Source organism: Suillus bovinus (genome assembly GCF_016758785.1).
Source record: "Suillus bovinus strain UH-Sbo-P2 chromosome Unknown EDB93scaffold_114, whole genome shotgun sequence".
Taxonomy (NCBI): Eukaryota; Fungi; Basidiomycota; class Agaricomycetes; order Boletales; family Suillaceae; genus Suillus; species Suillus bovinus.
The window spans coordinates 67868-88063 of NW_024542170.1; the positions used below are offsets into that span (position 1 = coordinate 67868).

A 20196-nucleotide genomic window follows, 5' to 3' on the forward strand; every position below is an offset into this window, starting at 1 on the left:
ACATAAATGTACCTTTCTTTTGCCGTTTTTTCGGTGGTTTCACTGACACCGGGGGGTCTCCTTCTTCCAAGTCAGTCCTCGTCAGAAGCAGGAGGCTGTGCAAGGTCGACATCCTCGGCATCAGGACTTTGTGCAACCTGTTTTCGTCCTGTAGGAATTGTCAATGGGTTGCAGTTAGTAAAGCACATAAAACTAAAAAAAAAACTTACCTTTGATGAGCCATTTGTTGGTATGGGGGCTCACCAGCTGGATTTTGTCGTTGTCGGCCCCATCTAAGTCAGTAGGGTCCAAGATAACAGCAGCGCGGTTTGCGATATGAGCTATTCTGTGGGAAAGAAGCTCTTGATCAGCTGCATTGTCCGCACTAATCACCTTTGCTGATGGCACAGCAACCCGTTTAGGATGTGGTGCAGGCGCTTCCTCAGTGTCAGAGTTGATGCGTGGCACCATTGGAAAATAAGGTTAGCCGGGCGATCAGCAAAAAAGGAGGGGTGATCCTGTAGTACGGACTGAAGAAACTATGCAGTTTCTCGGATATCACCGCAGGTCATAGATACTAGATTTGGTTGGCTGAAAGCCAGGGCTCAAAGGCCCGGCCCAGGCTTGAACAAACCTGAGGCCAAGCCTTGAGCCTACATAGGCCGCACCCTAAGGCCCGGCTAGGCTCGGCCTAAGTCGGCTGGGCTGGGCCCGGCCCACGGCCTGAAGCCGGGCCTTGCACATCACTACCTAGGAGGTATTCTAAAGAACGGTTCAAAGCCACTCTAGCACACAACAAAAAATAACTAACCTGTGTACCAAGCGGGGAGTTTAGTCACCAGGAAGTCGACGACGCCGCTAAACAAACATTTGCCAGAGTCTCAGTTGAAGATCGTTCTAGGGAGAGGAAATTCTGGAATTATGTTCACCGCCGTGTCGCCCACACACATGACTGATACAACTCTCAACTGATCAAGATGCGAGATCCAGCTTCCGTCTTTTTTAAATAAATGTTCAGTCAATCACAGAAATCAGCCACTGTAACATACCACCGTTGCAACTTGGCCGCACACTAAACTTATCAGAAATTGCATAGTGTCAATTGGAAGACACCCTGGTGTTTCAGCCAATCCAAGATTTTCGACTTCTTGCCTCTTGTCGCTGATTAGAAAAAGTGGACCAGATGATATCTTCAATGAAAGGAGCGTCATTGGATCCACCTTAACGTCTTCCAATTTGTCCTGCAATTCTTGGAGTTTATCGATCAGACCAGGAGGCAAACCCTCGTCTCCTTCATCAAGTTTGGAACGAAATTCCTCGAGCTTATAGAGCAGTTCATTCGTATTTCCTACAGTTAGGTCTGAAAGCTTTCGTCGTTTGGCAATGGGAGGCATGATGCGCATGCGATACACCGACAGATGCGAGAGCTGCAGGGACTTCACTGCTGAAGTTAGGTGGCTCAAGCGCCGCTCATGGATGAAACTTTTTACTTTCTCACGGAAAGTCTTGTATGTATCGAAAACGCACACCACGATGACATGACTAGCTTATCACGACTCCTAGCTTTTCCGCACATGAGTTTTCATTCAGGCAAGCCGCAAGTGGTGCCTAGGACCTTTCTTGCTTGATTGTACAGGTACTGATTTTTATTCCTGAACTTGTAAGACGCACCCTGAAGAAGATGAAAACTCATTTTGGCACTACAGCAAGTCCACTGGACATTTATGGACACTTGCCAGTATCAAGGAACTCGTGTACGATCTCGGAACAACTGCGCTCAGTGTCTCAGAGGGCCGGCATCACACTCTAAAACCGTGGACTTTTGAACGGCAAGTTTTGGTTCTGTAAAATACTTTGAAACATATATTTATCTTTCTCTATAGATGGAAAACAGCTGGTATGGTGAAAGTGCACAAGATTATTGCATCAAAAGTTCACCGTACAACCTCGCAAAAAGCAGAACTGCGGGCATGCTTTGGCTAGAATGCAGTAGCGCGAAATTTTGCAGAAACTTTCCTTTTGGGTACCAAGCATGTCCGAAGTGCGCCCCACAAGCCTTTGACAAAAGTGTTGCGCCCCAAGAGGAAATTTTAGAAAATTTGCGGACATGCGGTATAGGGAGCAGCCGGAGTCCTGGCGGATGCCAGACAAGGTCGGATATCCTAAGATCGAAATATTCTGTCCATGGCTTGCCTCATTAGATCTCGGGCTGGTCGCGAGTCTCTCAAACACTCATGCACACGTATGAGTTGAGGATCAACTTTTTAGTGGCTGCGCCCGGATTCGTTCATATCTGACTCACATTACAACATCATCCATTGGGGCGGATGATGTAGTGGACATTTGGACTATGTATTAGCCCGCGGCGTAGTAGATCATCCTACATCATGATAGCTCATAATTTTCATAATTATTCTCGCGCTCTGGTGTGACAATCTGTATTGTTTAGCCTACGGCAAGAAGCTATCATAAGTCACGCAGGGCCAGGCAAGGTTCACTGCCTTTGACTTGGAGGAGGGACCAAAAATAAAGTTATTGAAATCTTAGATCGACAGGATCCTGCTAGGAACTATGATGATTGGATTCGAATAATCGATGAGCAACGACACTTCTGAGAAACACCTAGCAATAGCTTTGCACATAGTCTGTACGCCCGCCGTGGTGCCACATCTTGAATAACACAAGAACCCAAAAGAAAACGATGGATAAACTGATTTCGAATGAGTAAAGAATCAAGCGCATTTCACAAGCGATAAAATTGAGACCAAGTCATCGAGATTGATTGAATTTAACCGAGTCCTTCCCTATGCCCGCACCAAAAGAATGAACTAGAAGAAAACTATGCAACAGGGCATGAGCTGGCATATATTTCATTTTCGAGCATCCGGTGATGCGAGCGCATGTCACCTGAATCTGATTGCGTATAAAAGCCAACCTACGCAGCCCAGTTTGAAACACTATTGACATTAGTTCAGAACTATGAAATTCACTTCACTCACCAATATTGTCATATCTGCCGCGGCGATAGCTGGCGTACCAGCTATCGCGTCTAATTCAGATATAACACCCAAAGGTCTACACTGCGACCCCAAGGGTAGGCACTTTTGCGGCATACTACGTGCAGGCTGCGTACTTAGTACGGTTATTCATAGGTACATACCAATGCGGGAAGGGCCTCCAAGGCTTTAACAACGGGATGGATTACGCGTTTTTCTGCGGATCTAAAGGGACAATTGAATCATACACGGCGTGTAAGCCAGGTTTAGGCTGTGGGTTAGTGACCACTTCTCCGAGTCAAGGGAGCCGCATGATGTGTTGGCCGCAAACCTAGCAAAGTTTAGATCTAACTTCAATAGTTACTATTTCTGGCCCGGTGTTGCAAAACTTTCGACATGTTTTTTATAACACAACTACACAACATTAAAATGAGCCAAAAACACGAGCAGGTAGGATTCACTACGTACTGTAAGGCTATGAAAAAATAGAGAAATATGTCAATGCTACGTTGCCAGAGAGAAGCCGGTGCGAAACAGTGTTTGAGCACAGAGTTGCAAAATTTCTCACCGCCGTTTTGACTCTCCGACGCCGTCACAATTGACGAGTGTGCATCACATCTGTTTACAGAACTTTTGCGGCTGTGTCTCAGGTGTCACAACTTCTAGCTTTTCCACACAAGACGAAGAAGCCCTGGTACGAGGCCGCACGACGAATTCAAGGCACCGCTGAGCTTGGCACAAGTATCAAGTTCGACTTCTACCAGCCCTGTCGAGAGTCCATTTCGTCGCGCATTGTGATTAAGCTAGAGTCGTTCGGTTCAGAGAGCGAGAGCAGTAGACTCGATAAGCAGCACCCGTGCATGCCATTAGTACACTTGTCGTTTGCTGTAAGGCTGCAATTGGTCGTATGTCACGGTAGTCCATATGACATGTTCACCCATAACTGTCAGTCAGTATCCCACTCCAACAAGGCATCCTCCACCTTATCCACCTCTAGGCCGTACGCGCGTCGATAGACATTCATTTCATGATGAAAGCAACACACCCTACACGCAGAGTACGCAGTGACTCACATTATTAGTGCTAGCGCTTTTGATGCACGACCATGATCATCTTATCATTATCAATACAAGCCATGTGCATGAGCCCACCCGCACTGCCATTTTAGCAGCAGCTCAGAGGTTTGCCATATGAATATCGGAGCACCGTGACGGGGAAAAGGTACCTTCTTCCCATGAGAAGTGTCATTTCTAGTTGTTCATGTGCCCATTATACAGCGTGATCACTCCCAAGGCTATAAGTAGCCAAGTGTAGACTTGCCCAGATTGACCGTTATCGCTTGCACTCCTTAACAGCTTCCTCGTAATGCCATCCACATTCATCAAGACATTCGACACCCCTGCATACAAGGGGACTGTTACAATCCCTTTGGGTCTCTACATAAACGGAGAGTTTGTCGACCCTGTTGAGGGTGGCACAATCGAGTGAGTATCTTTCTCGTACACTTGAATGTCGGTCTCATTCGTACAGTGTTGTCAATCCTGGTACGAATTCTTTCGTCACAAACGGTTCATAACTTATTCTTGCAGCAACGGGCAAGGTGGTCACTTCCATCGCAGCTGGGACAAAAGCCGATATAGACATTGCTGCGAAGGCAGCAAAGAAAGCGTACAAGACTTCATGGGGCCTGAAAGTTCCTGGAGCTCAGCGCGGAAAGCTCATGTCGAAGCTCGCTGTTTTGATGGAGGAACATATCGCAGAGTTCGCTGCTCTTGATGCCCTTGCTAATGGTATGTACTCTCGCGCCGCCGCCACTCTTCAGTTAATGAAGCAGCTCATACCCTGCAGGAAAGGCCTACAATACCGCGTACAGTAGAGACAACAAAGGAGCGATTGCTGTCATGGAATACTATGCTGGCTGGGCTGATAAAATCAGCGGGAAGACTATCGAAGTCCGTCTTTCCTCTCTTTCACATCAGTCAAACTCATTCCGCCCCAGACCAACGAGAACAAACTAGCTTATACCAGACACGAACCCATCGGTGTTGTGGTAAGTATTTCTCTCTGAATTTCATTTGAGTGGGATCTCAATTCTTGCCAGGGTCAAATTATTCCATGGAATGTTCCGAGTGAGTGGATTCAAAGAATGTGAGGGACTACAGCTTACATTAACTAGTGTTCTCTCTTTCTCTCAAGATCGCTCCTGCGCTGGCCACCGGCAACACCATCGTCCTGAAGCCCTCTGAACTCACCCCGCTTTCTGCTCTTCTTTTCTGTACCCTTGTCGAGGAGGCGGGCTTCCCTCCAGGTGTCATCAACGTCGTGAATGGATATGGTCCAACGGCAGGGCAAGCAATATCCGAGCACCCCCTTATCGAGAAAGTCGCATTCACTGGTAGTACTCTGACGGGACGGAAAATTATGGAGGCTGCTGCGAAGAGCAATTTGAAGCCTGTCACGCTTGAGCTTGGTGGAAAGAGCCCGAATATCATCTTTGATGATGCTGACTTGGAGCAGGCAGTCAAGTGGGCTATTCACGGTATCTAGTATGCTTCCCCCTTCGCATGACTTACGCTAGTGCTCATCGTCGTTGTAGCTTTAACCATGGCCAGAATTGTTCTGCAGGCTCTCGTATCTTTGTTCAAGAGGGCATATATGACAAGTTCCTGGACCAGTTCACAGAGCAAGCACGCGCGATTAAGGTTGGCGATCCTTTTTCACCCGACACGTATCAAGGGCCACAGGTGTCCAAAACTCAGTTCGAGGTTCGTTCATTCCATTTCATTATAAAACATATTTTGACGTCCGTAAAGCGTATCATGGGATACATAACCTCCGGCCAGAACGATGGAGCTACAGTACACCTTGGTGGCAAGCAGATTGGCCAAGAGGGATACTTCATCGAGCCAACGATTTTCACGGAGTGCCAGCCTAACATGAAAATTGTCAGAGAGGAGATATTTGGACCTGTCGCGTGCGTTCTGAAGTTCAAGACCGAAGACGGTGAGATTGTTCTCGTCGCACAATCATCGTATCTCTAACGATTTTCCAGAGGTTGTTGAACAGGCTAATGATACGTTATACGGACTTGCCGCATCGGTGTTCACCAAAGATATCGACAGAGCAATCCGAGTTGCACACGCTCTCGAAGCAGGTACTGCATGGGTTCGTTGCTTCGTTATCATATCTTGCGCGTCTGGTGTAATGACGCCTGGCAGATAAACTGCGCCAATCAGACTGAAATATCGATGCCATTTGGAGGCTTCAAGCAGTCGGGAATTGGTCGTGAACTGAGCGAGTATGCTTTGGAAAAGTAAGCTCGAGTCCTTTAAAACGATACCGCGCTAACGATACTCTGTTTTAGCTATACGAACGTTAAAGCTGTTCATGTGAACATTGGCATTCGACTGTGATCGCAGATTCCCACATGTTGTATTATTAGTACGAACGTTATGCATGCATGCATACATGCACGAACCAAAGGTAAACTGGAGAGAATTGATTTGATGTCTGGCCAGGGGTTCTTCTGTAGTTGTGTCTTTGACATGCCAGCTCGTGGCACAATAGCAATGTAAGGAGGATGGAGAAAGGGGGAATTTGCTGACACGTGGGTGGTACATTGATACGGAATGGTACTTGTCTGTGAAGAGAGCGGAAGTTGAGTGAAAATACACGATGATCATAATCGACCATGACAATGATAAGTGACTGAGCGTTGAGCGACCGAGGTTTTTGGGACAAATAACGCCTAGTTTATGGCCCAGGCGCCCATGGCTCAGTGATGATTAATAATTCGTGTTTGCAATCCTTTCAGTACGTGTAAGGATCCAGTATTCTTGACGTACCGACCACAACTTCAAAAAACGCTCAGACGCGTTCGAGACCGTTCACGTGACCCACTGATACGAAAAAGCGTTACCGGTCACCCCGAAGTTCCTCCCTTTTCTTTACTTCACCACCGTCGTTAATCCACATGATCCCAGTCCCCAAACTCGTCATTTCTGTCAACCCTCAGACCTTTTCTCTCGTTACTGGCACCATACTCTCAGTTCACCGCTGTCAAAAAGCACTATCCGACTCCCGTTATTCTGTCAAACCATACAGCCCTCATTCAATTTTCGCACCCTCTTCAAGTTTCCTCTCCATTCTACTCTACCCTATCGAGAGCGACGCCATTCCCTTATACATCCGTTTTCACATAATCGATCACCAAGGACCCTTAGTGTTTCATGCTATAAGTAACCCTTGTACACTTTTATCGACGGAGCAGAATTGGATACTCTGATTTCCCCGCTCCAAGCACGACCGAACGCCTTACAGAAAATCCTCATATCTAGATCTAGTCCTGTCTCTCTTCGTGTCACCTACTAACACGTCTCATATATTCGTCATCTCGTTCACAATTCCCTGCCGAAATATTACCCAGCCTTACAGATGGCCTCCTCCAATCCATCTACCTGGCGGCCTCCACAGTCCACCTCAGCAACATGAACGCTCTCGCACAGATCGCTGTACCTTCCACCCAGGCCCAATCGCCATTCAGTCACATACACAAACACGCGTGCTAACCAATACCTAGCATGAGTAAATTCAAAAGCAAAAGTCCTCGGTATTGTAACCACGAAACTCATTCTTTTTCGGAGCCATTTCTCAGTGTATTACTGATGGATAATAACCGCTTGCTATTTGGCCATTATCATCGATTTATCTTTTGCAATACCACATTTGACTACATGTTCAGGTTTCTCACATGTTTTTGGTCGCTCGCATATTTCCTGTCAGCGTTTCGCGTCGGCATGTATTCTATTACTCAGACGGGATGCAACTCAGTACTAGAACGCACTTGAACGACAATGGACGCCAGGCGCCCATTGCAACACAAACTCACATTCTCATTCAATTCTCCTCGGCTGATTCTTGATCACATAGTATCTCCCGCAAAGTACGGAGAAATAAGTACGAGGCACAGCCTCAGCTGCTGCTGTATACTAGGTTGGGTGATGAAGCTGTGGACAGCCACTGGTATCTGCTGGGCGAGTACATGCATGAGGCACGTGCATCATCCTGTGTTATGCACAGCTGGACGTTATACACTTGGTAACGTCTTACCTGTATTCCCTCTTATCTAGTATCTTCTGACCCATCCGATCAAAATGCCCCCTTCGCAATGCGTCAAGGATTATATCAAGGATTTGGGCAAGGTTTTCGCAGTTCGTTTGAGGCGCCCGAAAAAGGACGGACCCAGACAACGCAGCTCGACAACCGCCGATCATGAGGGCGCTGGCTTCATCCATGCCCAAGTCCCTACCGTCTCTCACTTTTCTTCACCAATACCCTCTTCGAATTCATCGCTAGTACACTCTACGAGCAGCAGAGAACCAGGTCTCGAATCCAATGTTCCATTCGCTAGATACTCTGGGAGTGTATCATTTACTCGCCAAGCTTCTGATATGGCTCAGCTAGCATTACCCTTGGTACAGAATATTGCAAGTGCAATTCCACTTGTCGGTGCTCCGATGCAAGCGGCTATTAGTGGATTGTTGACAGGCCTTCAAGCCATAGATGTAAGAGCTTGTTTTAATGCGAGCAATTTTCTTGATTTCAAACGTCGCCACAGAGACATAGCCAAAATGAGGCGGACCTCAATAGCCTGATCTCACGACTTGGTCGACTGAGCCGCGAATTGTGCAATGCCTCGCCTGCCTCGGATCCTGTTGAACAATCCCGAAGGGATTTCTTTGTTAGGTATCCACATCATCGGCGTATGCTTGGATTTACCTGACATCGAGTTGCACTCAGAACGCTGCAAGACACCTCAGCCCGAGTGACAACGTTGCGCGAGCGTTGTCTTGCATCCCCACTTGTCACACAAGCTATCACTGGATGTTTTGCTGAGATCGACCGCTATCTGGCGGAGTATCTGGTTGTGTTCTATCCTCTAGCGAATGTTTGCATTCACTCATTGATCCGTTTGATTAGTGGTCGTCCCAAATACAAAGTCAACGTGACATACGCGAAATGCTGGTAATTATGCAGAAGGAGCGGGAGGATCGTCAGAACTTCCTGATGACGATTGAAAGCCTGGTCATTCGTGGGCAGTCATATGTAGGGCCGACCGCGACGCAATCAATCGGAACTGCTATACGTGGTTGTGTGACACTCATAGATGCAACAGGCCACCAATATCCAATACCGGTGGACTTCTGCACCTCATTTGAGGTACGTTTCGCTAGCGAAAATTCATCTTAGGAAAGCGTGCTCATCACGTTTTATTTAGCAATTCAATGAGATGCTCAAAGTTCTGTTTAAACGCAACTCGATCGAAGCTCAAATACAGAAACAGTATATGGAAAGCGGACAATACGATTTGTGCATTGACGAGGGCACGCAAGTGACTCGACTTACAAGCAATGAATGGTTAAACCTTGAAGTGGGCACGAAGGTTGTTATGAGGGTCATCATTCAGCAGACACCATCATCCTCTGGAGTTTCCTACAGATGTTCTTGTGGCATGGTGAATCCCCTTGGCGTTGAGCCTATCATATATTCGCTTGAACGACAGGCTAATTCCTCGGTTGATTGGTGAGTATACTTCAAGACTTCTGAGTCCTGATTACGTCTAATAACTAGGTAGTCGAAAGTGTGGGCGACGGTTTCAGATTTCTCGTGCATCTTCCCGTGAAAAGCATAGTTCTGGTGCTCGATCGTCTAACATTGTTATCGGTGAGACAACTGACGCAGGGACGGACCTTATTCGCAACTTTCACGTCCAACAAACTGTATGTCGGCATAAAATTGTAATTTTAAGCTGAATACTTAACGGTGTCTCGCTGTCAGGAATTTCCAGTGCGTAATGTTGCTTTTAAGTTGCTTACCTGACGTTGATCATGCGTCAGTCTCTTGACGGGGCGTTTCAGTGTCTGTGGGGGGACTGCAACCGCATAATTCTCGGCTGCCAGGCTTATCGTCACTTGCGCGAATTTCACGGCGTTCGGGGGGCGGATATGACGCGCGTAATTTGCTCGTGGGGTTACTGCAACGAGGAAATGAAGAAGGAAAGCCTTGTGCGACATGTGCAAGAAAGACATCTCATGGTTGCATTTTCTTGCGACACCTGCGGCAGGTCGTTCTCGCGCAGGGACACCCTCAACCGTCACAAGATATATTGTGCGGGCCTGCAACAGTAAATGTCAGAATCAGGACTTTCTCTTGCGTATGACTGACACTCAGTGATTGCCTCATTATTTCAGATTTTCGATTGCGACGCTGTTTCTTTTCTTGCTTCAATATATATATATTCGCTCTGACATCGCGGTATCCGGTATTTACCTATGGTGTCTCGAATTCAATCAGTGCTTCTATTGATGTTCGATATTTTAGTCTTCTTGGCCATGAGACCATGTTTGGAATAGCCAGATAACGGCAATCGCGTCAATTTTTGGAAGTGCACGTCAGCTTCAACAACCTTTTGCCAGTGGTGCTGCGGGCAGGTTTTGGTATAATTCCAATTTCTGAACCGTTCAAGCGCCCTTCTATCTGACCCATCGATATTGCGACTGGGGCCTGCAATTCGCGTTACGGCCCCTCGAAGTCTTACACAGATTGATGATGTACAGGAAATTGAATGGGACTGGCCCGTCGGCGACTTGCTGCACCGGTGTTCACCAAAGATATCGACAGAGCAATCCGAGTTGTACACGCTCTCGAAGCAGGTACTGCATGGGTTCGTTGCTTCGTTATCATATCTTGCGCGTCTGGTGTAATGACGCCTGGCAGATAAACTGCGCCAATCAGACTGAAATATCGATGCCATTTGGAGGCTTCAAGCAGTCGGGAATTGGTCGTGAACTGAGCGAGTATGCTTTGGAAAAGTAAGCTCGAGTCCTTTAAAACGATGCCGCGCTAATGATACTCTGTTTTAGCTATACGAACGTTAAAGCTGTTCGTGTGAACATTCAAGATGCTCACGATGCGATTAGAAAACATGGCTTGAGGCAACTTTTCTGTTTCAGATATTGCATGCCTGTCGAGTGTTGTTGAAAGTTGGAGTAGGGAAACTGTACAGTATGCACGACATAGGTGAGTTTGTATTGGTCCATCGTGCACATACATCTTTATATTTGATCTTCGAGCCTATCTATGTTACACCAACAGTGAAACTGCGCTGTGGATTGATCTGCACGCCCCTTAATGGTATTCTTCTCGTGTTATCGTACGCCTTATCTTATTCTAACATCCTATATTCATAAAAATTTTACGCCAACTTCAATATGCAAAGAGCCATGCGGACATTTTTCTTGATGCGCGTTGAACGTTGATCAACTCTACAAATCACTAGTAACTCGCGCATCAGTGTCAACGGCCATACTGCACCGATGTGAAAGCAAAAACACGACTCACTATGCAGATAAAAGTGCCCTGCCATATAGATAAGTCATGTTATCAATTTCCAGGAAAATGCTGATACGCACGCATTCATGAACGCAGGGTCGATTTATGCATTGTGAGTCAAAAAAGCAAAACTTGAATGCGCATTGGGCGGAAGCCGTGGAATTACTGGTAATGGGCATGGTAGAAATTGGTGATGTTAAGACAGTAATGACGGCGAGGACAATTGCACAGGGGAAATGCATTGTTTGTGACTTGTGCGATATGGGATCGGGTAATTTTGAAGGGGATAATAGGAAGACGCCTGGTTTTTATGGTGTTCTGTGTAATTCCTATTGCGTGGATGTGCCTTTCAACAGATGCTAATGCCAGCATATTGCCAGTAAGGTCTATTGGCAATTATGACCATTCGCATTTCCAACCAGCTGTTGATTCGGTCAGAATCGTAACGTCAACCATTCTGTCTACATTTTGAGATGTTGTGATTTCTGCCGTAGGCAAACTGGTCGATCTCGGAGAGATTTGGCAGGGCAAGCACAGAGACTTGCCAGTGAGTGCTGAAATTTGATAGGCACAATAATTGGCATTCGATTGTGATCGCGGATTCTTGCATCTTGTATTATTATTATTATTATTATTTTTAAATCCAATTTTTGTCCTATGGAGAGTAATAGTGCAGTTCGAGCTTTAAAGGAGCCATGCGACTGAGAAGCACGAACAGAGGCTTACTAAGCGATTCGCGCATTAAGACATAGTGCAACACATGGAACGTGCGTTCTTTCAAGTAATTCACGCATCAAGATACAGTACAGCGCATGGTACGCTGGAATTACTAAGCATTATCGTGCATATTGTAAGGAATGTCACTCTGCTAGCCACGGACACCAGCTATGGAATTCCCTTTATACCGGTTCGAAGTACTACTTATGGAACTCCCTTTGTGCTCACTTACATACAAATAGTCAGTCCCTACTTTCAATAGCACAAGTGAATAAACTCCCCCTCAATCATTCTCTCTTGGTCCGAATTATTCCCCATCGAACTCAATCAACCAGCCTTACAATATTAAACATATGGCACATGGATCATGCGTTCCTTGCTTTCTTACTATCATCTTTACCGTTTTGCCCTTTTTCTCAATTGAGGGTTTAGCGCATACATCCATTCATACCCTTGTATTTTCATCCTCACTATGACTGACACCTCAAACCCTGGACCACCGAGAGGGGCTGGTGGTAAAAGCACCAAGGCTTTTAACTCCGCAAACAACTGAGTTTTGTCGGATGGTGAGATCAATCGAGTTGTTGATTCTGTAGGAAGACATTTGGTCGTTGCTGTCGATCTCGAGGATCAAGGAGCAGTTGCAGTAGAAAACTCAGCACATTCTGAAAGGAACATTGTTAGAGAAGCACATAATACAGTAACATACACCCGTCTCAGATGGGCAGCCAAACATGACAATGTACCAATGGGGATGGGCTATCCCATGTAGGCCCATGCCAATAATTGTACCATGATACATGGGTGGGCTGAGGTCATGTGTGTACCTGAGACAAATGGATGGGCCGGGGGTATATAATACAGACAGTAGTATAGGAATGGACTAGTATACAGGACATTATGGTGAATCCGGTCTTACAATGGAGACGGGTAGGCCGAGGGAATGTATTCTCAAGGGACACGGATGGGCCGAGGGTAAAAAGTATAGACATTGGTATATAGATATACTACTATATGGGACATTATATGTAATGAATACGGTGTGCAGTGGAGATGGGTAGGCCAGAGGAATGCGTGTGCCCACATGACAGGGATGGGCCGAGGCCAGTTACTGGAGAGGAATGGGCCAGGCGCAGAGGAGGAAACAGATGGGCTGGGTATACAGGTTGTCCGGATGGATGTGTGTACCCACCTCATATGGATGGGCTGAGGCTGATTACTGGAGGGGAATGAGTCAGGTGCACCCAAGGGAAACAGATGGGCCGGAGGAATGTGTACCCAGGGCGGATGGGTGGGCCGAGGGCATAAAGTGGTTTGGCTGGACAGATGTGTACCTACCTTACACGGATGGGCCAAGGCTGGTTTCCGGAGAGCAATGGGCCAGATGCATATATGAGGAAACAGATGGGCCGGGTATGCAGGTTGGCTGACCAGATGTGTGTAACCAGGGCAAACAGATGGGCTGGACGTATGTATGTACTCGCCTTACACGGATGGGCTGAGGTAATGTGTGTATCCAGGGCAAAGGGGTGGGCCGGGGTATTGTGTGTACCCATGGCAAAGGGGTGGGCTGGGGTATTGTGTGTACCCATGGCAAATGGGTGGACCAGGATATTGTGTGTACCCAGGGTGAACGGGTGGGCCGAGGGTATAAACTGGGTGGGCCGGGTATACAAATTGGCTGGATGGAAGTGTACTTGCACATGGATGGGCCATGTATGCAGGTTGGCTGGACGGATGTATGTGACAGGTGCAAATGGGTGGGCCGGGCAGATGTGTGTACCTACCTCTCACACAGATGAGCTGGATAGACAGGTTGGCCGGATGGATTTGTGTACCCAGGTGATATAGTATAGACATTTGTATACAAACATACAATGTAAAATAGTATCTACGACAAATGCAATGTAGAACGAAACAACTAAGCCAGAAGAAACTTGTAGCACCAGACATCTGGTCAATGTTATCACCTGGTAGATACATCACCGGGTGGATCAATCTTGAAGGTTTATTGTCTGGTACATCCAATTTTATCAGGGCCATCTTACAAACCAATTGTCTGGTGCATCTTGAATACATTTACCGGTCGATCAAATACATAGATACAATGGACTAAGAAAAAAATGAATCATGTATACTAGTATTACTTGGGCCCATCCCCAGACGAGTCCTTCGCATGCTTAGCACTCACTGACCGACCTTGTCGGTGTGATTGAGGTGCAAATGAACGCTGTGGCAAGGGAGCCGAGACAGACTGACCATCCTCGGGTACATTTGCTGACCCGGTGACCAACATGCGAATGGTGCTAGTGGAAGGCATGGATTCTGTTGGGACTGTGTCAGTAAGTACCGGCAGTACCCCAGTGGGCTGAATGGATGAACTGGATTCCCTCATGATGGGGACCGAATTGATTGTGGAGGTAGAGCCAGATGTGGGTGCTTGCCCATGCCTTGTCACTGGCGAGCCATCTCCAGTGGGGCAGGCACGAGATGAGAACACATCCGGAGTAAAGACATTGTTGGTAACAGCGCGACCTAATGCACTGATAGAACCGAACTTGGGGAATATGGGGGTACCGGGGACGACAATGTGTGGCGGATTGAATGCGGGTGGAGTGATGACCGATGATGCAGCGGCCTTTTGGTTGTCCCTCAAGTACCTTGCAATTCCACCCACCTGAGCAGTCAACTGATCTACCAGTCCCTTCTGGAGGCCAAATTGTTCTGTATAGTTGGCGTGCAGCTCATCGATGTGACTGGACAAATTATTGTGAATGGTATCATCATGTGTGTGTAGCTCTTCCATATCAAGCTGAATTTGGGCCAGCATAGCCTCAATCTGCGCATTGCTGAGAGGATGGGGAGACTGATGAGACGAAATGGGCATGGATGTGGTAACAGGGGAGGGGGGCCTTTGAGTGCGAGCCAGATAAATAGGAGAGTACCGGACCTCATCCAGTGTCTCATCAAATGGTGTGGGAGGCAGGATACTATCGTCCATGGGTTCGATCCAATGGTCCTCAGGAAAATCGTCAGCGGATGCCACTGGGGCAGCACTTGGCACCATAGGAGCACCATCGACCATCTCGACATCAGCATCCAGTTCCTCCGGGATAGGACTAGGCTGCCGAGTATCTATAGCAAAGAGTTGTACTTAGTGGAGATGAGACAAGATATATAAGACTTGCCCTTGCATCGCCCAGACTGCTTGGCCTGCTTTGCCATTCTGGTGGCCCTGGAGCGAGTGGTGATGGGTGCAACTGGTGGTATGGGCCCGGTGATTGCAGGCATGTCCAGTCGCATTGGCCATGAAGTTGGTGACATCATCACCAACAAAATCTCCCTCAAAGCAAACAGCCGTGTTCTCTCAGATGCTTCACAAGGGTGAGGACTTTGACTTTGACCAAGGTGACATCCCTCAGTTTAAATTATCAAAATCTCTGGCAAGCAGCAGTCATTCTGATTTCTGCAGTCTGCATCTGACTGGATAATGCAGGGGCAGAATGAATATCTTCGGCAATGGAAGCACAAGTTCAAGGACTACATCAATTTACTAATGGTCAGAGAAGCCCCTCCCCCAGACCAGCTTTGTTCAGTCTGCAAGAAGGATGGGGTTTATAAATGCCACGGGTGTTTCAATGCGCCCCTGTTTTGCACAGACTGCTGCAGAACCCAGCATCAAAGACATCCATTCCATCGCATCAGTCAATGGACCAGATCATTTTTTCAAGAAACATCACTCATTAAAGTTGGCCTGCACATTCACCTCGCTCACAATGGTACTCCATGCCTCAGCAGCACTGAATACACATCAGACCTGTTTGAATGGTCAGATACCAATGAAAATATACACTATGATGATTATCCGGAGGGAGCTTCCATTCCACTTGTCACCGACTCAGATCATCCGGCTATCACCATAGTAGACAAATATGGTGTTCATTCTCTATCCATCTCATATTGCCAGTGCCCCGGTGCTCTCTCCTGGGATATGCAGCTCTTTCAAGCAGGCTTGTTTCCGGCATCATTCACCAGACCAAAAACTGCATTCACATTCTCTGTCTTGGACGACTTTCTGCTAGACAACCTTGAATGTGGTACATCAGCCATGAATTACTATAGTAAGATCCAGAGGCTGACCTCGAGCATATTTCCATTGATGGCTCTGGTCAGTTTTCATTCTCTGTACTCAGCAATCTGGTGATTAAACAGCAGGATCTGTAGGATCGCTACAGAGAACTTATGAGAACTGCCAGGAAGTGGCGCCAATGCAAGCTTTACAAGTGACATGAGTTTGCTCACAAAGATGATGAGCCAAAGGCCGGTGATCTTGCCCTATTTTGCCCTGCATGTCCACAACCAGGGATAAACTTGGACCTGTCGACCGGTACATCCACCCAGCTGGACAACACACCTTCATGGCTCTTCACCAGGACTTTAGTCATGGATGGTAATTTCAAAGCCGAGCACCTCCATCCAGTGAATCCATCTGATGAAGTATCATTGATGGATGGTCTTGCATTCATGGTTGGAGATGAAAGATACAAGAGTCATTTGTGTATTGCCCAAGACTGTGTCCAAAGGTCAGATTGCAACAATCACCATGCAGTCAATCAAGCGAACACCTGCCAGCAAAAGCTGGAGGCCACTGGTATAGGAGGATGTGCATGTGCACGGCACAGATGTTTTGTCCCACATTCCATGGTGGATTTTCAGAAGGGTGAAAGGTGAATGACCATCACATCCAGTTACAAGCATTTCTGGTCTTACTGAGCATCCCAAATAATTAGGCAGATGAACATGGACTATGCCTTGAGTCAAGCACTCAACTACAATACAGATGGAATCTCCCATGTCATAACCTTCTACGACATAAATTGTCAGTATCATAAGTTTTTGAAGGACCGGATTGCATCCAGCATGTACCTTTCCATCCCCATTGGCATGGACATCATTCCTGGAATAGGTTTGTGGCATGTACACGGTCATCAGGACAGCTGTTATGTCCGGTATGCATCAAATTTTATCCATGGAACCGGCAGGATTGATGGAGAGATCATGGAAACACTCTGGGCATCTTTGAACATAATCTCTCCATCGGCTAGGGGCATGGGGACTCCAATCACAAAGAGGTATTGGATTATCAAATGAATGATTGTAACTTCATTAAAATGATACGCATGAGTGAGTTGCCAACCTCCGGCCGGATGTACAAAAATCTTCCGGTCTCATATTATTCCTTCCCGGCTAACTTGCCCTGCAGCCAAATTTCTCTGCAGAAAGTTTAAAGAGGCTGCCAGGGGTGCTGAAGAGAGCAAAAAGTCATTTCAAAATCTTAATGAGACAGCTCACCCTGACATGGTCATTCTTTGGGAAGCGGAAGAGGCACTTGCTCACAAGAACAGATTGGAGGATCCAACAGCCATGGACATTTTATGAGGTCCGGTTGGAAAAGGGTAAGTGTCGAATTTTACCACTACTCATCCGGGCCTGATGGCATTCTCATTATGATTTGAATACCATGATGTACAGCTCCAACCAGAAAGCAGCAGGAGTTGCGCCTGCTACAGGCTCAAAATCATCTGGATTATTTGGTTGCCAATTCTATTAGTCGACGAGGAGCTGCCACTTGGCTCACAACCAGTCTCACCATAGAAGAATTTCAAATCTCTCTCTCTAGAGATGTGAAAAGGCTTGGGAGACATCCTACAGACATTCAATTACTGAGAGTGGCCCGACTTAGGGATAAGCTGCAAACTCAGATAACAAGTTTTCTTGAGATGGCATCTACATATCTTGGATATGAAGTTGATGCAAACGAACTGGATTCTCCAGTAAACAGGGATCATGATTCACTGGATGAAGAAGATTATTCTGATCTCGATGATCATGATCAACATCCGGATCCGGAAACACATACCTCAATATTTCAACCAGAGCTTACTATCATACCTTTGCCTTCTAACCTTGGTGAAGCCAGATGCAAGGCATTAGGTCTAACCAATCTCATGAAAGAAGAAATTGTCCTCCGTGAAGGCCAAGCCAATGATGCACTCCATGCAATTAGAGTTCATTTGGTAGATAAGGCTGTGATATTCTGGGACACTGTCCAGTCAGCTAAGTCACAAGCCACCTCAACCCAGGCATGGACTCGAGTTCGTACGGTGGAAGCAGCAGTCAAACTCAATGCCAGGATATACTGGAAATGCCGGTTGCAGCTAGATCGACTCCCCAATCACAACCTCTTGAAGAAATATCTTCCGTTGAAGAAAAACACCTGAAGGCAAGCGCTGCAGTGGCTGATTCAAATGCATATGGTCAGAGGAATGCTACCCTTGCATGGTTCTGGTTGCTTGATGTTCAGGGTGATACAGCCAGAAATGACTGGATGACAGAATGTGAGTGTCCATCGCATCCGGTGATATGATGTTATCTGGTCTCACCCACTGAATAGTTTATCGGGTGAACTGGCTCTGGACCAAGGCACTTTGTGATCATTGGAATGAAAGAGGTCATTCTTGTCAAACATGAAATGCAGTGGACCATTCAATTTTTTCAAGCATAAGGCCAAGCAATGGCTTGCTCACATGGACAATGCTGCTTCCAATGAGATGACTGGACATGCATGTTATGCTGCCCGACAATCTCAAATATACCATGACCTGGCCATACATGGGGCAGATTCTTTTTGCAAACTCAGTCCGGATATTCAGGGTGATATACAGGTTGTCAGATGATTCATGGTACCGGTTGTATACTTCCTAGAATGGTCGATATGTAATTTGATAGGACACGTACATAATCATACTTTGTCTGTCTCACCACTACTACAACAACAACAACAATCACCACTACAATTGCTACATCATCCTTCTTTCGCACTCTATGAACCACACTGGAGATCTGGTTGGCTCTGAGCAAGTCATCATGGCCTATTCAGATGATCAGGTCACTGCTGGAGATATTTCTTGTGCCCTATTCTATGCCAATTTGTATTTGTTGGCCATGCGCCTGTATGTGGACAAGAGCTTTTCCACTTCCCTTCCTGGATATGCAGAAGCTTTCCACAAACTCATGAAATGGGAAATGGAGGTATGTATCCGGTCATCCGGCCATCCGGTCATCCGGTCATCCTGATATTGTATTGATCTCAAAGTTGTCATTTGTCATATAGACCTTTGTCACGCCTTTCATCAATATATCCTTCCTCAGCAGGTGCTCCGCTGTCATTCCAACACCCCTTCATCATGTGATTGCAATCATGATCGCACATACATTGGTGGACCGGCAGCCGGATGTCACTGAGTTTTTGACGGATATCAAAGCATTGAACCTCTCTGTGCACTGCAAGGAGTCAGATGAATATGACATTGCTTGTATGCCCGACTACTTTAATGCATGGTGGAAGGACAATCTTGCCTCTTGCAAGGTGTCAGACATGTTGCCAAAGTCATCTGTCCAAGATGTGATGGAGTTGGTTGAGGGCCATTTTGTAGAACTTGTGAGTCCTTGAAACATTGACAGCCCGCACAGGATCCTCACCAAATCCAACATTCAATATTATAATAGCCGGATCATGTGGAAACTGGCCTTCTTCCATATATGCTCAAGCTTGGTCCAGTTTGTACACTGGAGACAATCGGATCAGTATCACTTGCAGAGTGCCATCAGACAGCAATTGGTAAAGATCTCATGGAAATATTGCAAGAGAGAATGATGAAACTTGCACATTCAAGTGATAGGTTGGTACGCTTAGCTGGGCTGGTTGAGGAGATCACAAGGGCTGTGGTTTCCTCACAGATGCTCATGGACTGGTTGAATGCAGATGACAGTGCATCCAAAGGACAGTCGAGCATAATGTGATATCTAAAAGCATTCATTTTGTATATTTTATACTGCTTATTGTATTCAATCGCAATAGACATGGGTGGTGATTTCTAGCTTACATCTGGTCATGTGAATGACACTGATACCTGCTCATCCTGGTCATGGATCGATCCGACTGGTCTTCTTTTTCTTTCTTCATCACTCATTTTGTTCCTCGACACATGGTGAGTATCCCACAAGACTGGGCATTATACCAGACCGACCTTGCCAGTGAATTGGTGTATGA

At 46.6% G+C, this 20196-nt stretch overlaps 10 protein-coding genes across 10 annotated transcripts; 7 read left to right on the forward strand and 3 right to left on the reverse strand.

Annotated features, from left to right (window-relative positions):
* Nucleotides 1-71: 71 nt before the first annotated feature.
* EDB93DRAFT_1256197 (uncharacterized protein) lies at nt 72-450 on the reverse strand (the record flags this gene model as incomplete). The annotated part of the gene is made up of 2 exons (XM_041453908.1): nt 72-148; nt 210-450. The coding sequence occupies 2 exons, from the start codon at nt 448-450 to the stop codon at nt 72-74; spliced, it is 318 nt and encodes a 105-aa protein (XP_041301799.1).
* Nucleotides 451-4164: 3714 nt separating this feature from the next.
* Nucleotides 4165-6407, forward strand: EDB93DRAFT_113864 (aldehyde dehydrogenase domain-containing protein). Its single transcript, XM_041449228.1, has 13 exons — nt 4165-4196; nt 4253-4459; nt 4506-4519; nt 4565-4765; nt 4824-4927; nt 4975-5025; nt 5077-5104; nt 5152-5521; nt 5572-5740; nt 5789-5978; nt 6028-6140; nt 6194-6288; nt 6340-6407. Exons 2-13 carry the CDS (start codon nt 4341-4343, stop codon nt 6386-6388), a joined length of 1503 nt encoding a protein of 500 aa, XP_041301800.1. The 5' UTR covers nt 4165-4196; nt 4253-4340; the 3' UTR covers nt 6389-6407.
* A 1568-nt stretch (nt 6408-7975) lies between these two features.
* Nucleotides 7976-8847, forward strand: EDB93DRAFT_114071 (uncharacterized protein). Its single transcript, XM_041449286.1, has 2 exons — nt 7976-8539; nt 8593-8847. Exons 1-2 carry the CDS (start codon nt 8129-8131, stop codon nt 8755-8757), a joined length of 576 nt encoding a protein of 191 aa, XP_041301801.1. The 5' UTR covers nt 7976-8128; the 3' UTR covers nt 8758-8847.
* Nucleotides 8839-10014, forward strand: EDB93DRAFT_114088 (uncharacterized protein). Its single transcript, XM_041449294.1, has 4 exons — nt 8839-9194; nt 9253-9557; nt 9610-9821; nt 9872-10014. The coding sequence occupies exons 1-3, from the start codon at nt 8994-8996 to the stop codon at nt 9785-9787; spliced, it is 684 nt and encodes a 227-aa protein (XP_041301802.1). The 5' UTR covers nt 8839-8993; the 3' UTR covers nt 9788-9821; nt 9872-10014.
* A 479-nt stretch (nt 10015-10493) lies between these two features.
* Nucleotides 10494-11270, forward strand: EDB93DRAFT_113952 (aldehyde dehydrogenase family-domain-containing protein). Its single transcript, XM_041449246.1, has 4 exons — nt 10494-10698; nt 10752-10846; nt 10898-11054; nt 11108-11270. Exons 1-3 carry the CDS (start codon nt 10600-10602, stop codon nt 11013-11015), a joined length of 312 nt encoding a protein of 103 aa, XP_041301803.1. The 5' UTR covers nt 10494-10599; the 3' UTR covers nt 11016-11054; nt 11108-11270.
* EDB93DRAFT_1182181 (uncharacterized protein) lies at nt 11236-11937 on the reverse strand. The gene is given in 2 exon segments (XM_041450682.1): nt 11236-11737; nt 11749-11937. 1 exon segment carries the CDS (start codon nt 11606-11608, stop codon nt 11375-11377), a length of 234 nt encoding a protein of 77 aa, XP_041301804.1. The 5' UTR covers nt 11609-11737; nt 11749-11937; the 3' UTR covers nt 11236-11374.
* A 1066-nt stretch (nt 11938-13003) lies between these two features.
* EDB93DRAFT_1108647 (uncharacterized protein) lies at nt 13004-14008 on the forward strand (the record flags this gene model as incomplete). The annotated part of the gene is made up of 6 exons (XM_041447867.1): nt 13004-13123; nt 13175-13496; nt 13518-13555; nt 13604-13799; nt 13834-13858; nt 13972-14008. 6 exons carry the CDS (start codon nt 13004-13006, stop codon nt 14006-14008), a joined length of 738 nt encoding a protein of 245 aa, XP_041301805.1.
* Nucleotides 14009-14226: 218 nt separating this feature from the next.
* Nucleotides 14227-15393, reverse strand: EDB93DRAFT_1108648 (uncharacterized protein; the record flags this gene model as incomplete). The annotated part of the gene is made up of 2 exons (XM_041447868.1): nt 14227-15207; nt 15268-15393. 2 exons carry the CDS (start codon nt 15391-15393, stop codon nt 14227-14229), a joined length of 1107 nt encoding a protein of 368 aa, XP_041301806.1.
* Nucleotides 15394-15859: 466 nt separating this feature from the next.
* Nucleotides 15860-16814, forward strand: EDB93DRAFT_1243406 (uncharacterized protein; the record flags this gene model as incomplete). The annotated part of the gene is made up of 3 exons (XM_041452138.1): nt 15860-15911; nt 15986-16251; nt 16377-16814. 3 exons carry the CDS (start codon nt 15860-15862, stop codon nt 16812-16814), a joined length of 756 nt encoding a protein of 251 aa, XP_041301807.1.
* A 1049-nt stretch (nt 16815-17863) lies between these two features.
* Nucleotides 17864-18364, forward strand: EDB93DRAFT_1256202 (uncharacterized protein; the record flags this gene model as incomplete). Its single annotated transcript, XM_041453909.1, has 1 exon — nt 17864-18364. One exon carries the CDS (start codon nt 17864-17866, stop codon nt 18362-18364), a length of 501 nt encoding a protein of 166 aa, XP_041301808.1.
* Between the last annotated feature and the right edge of the window lie 1832 nt (nt 18365-20196).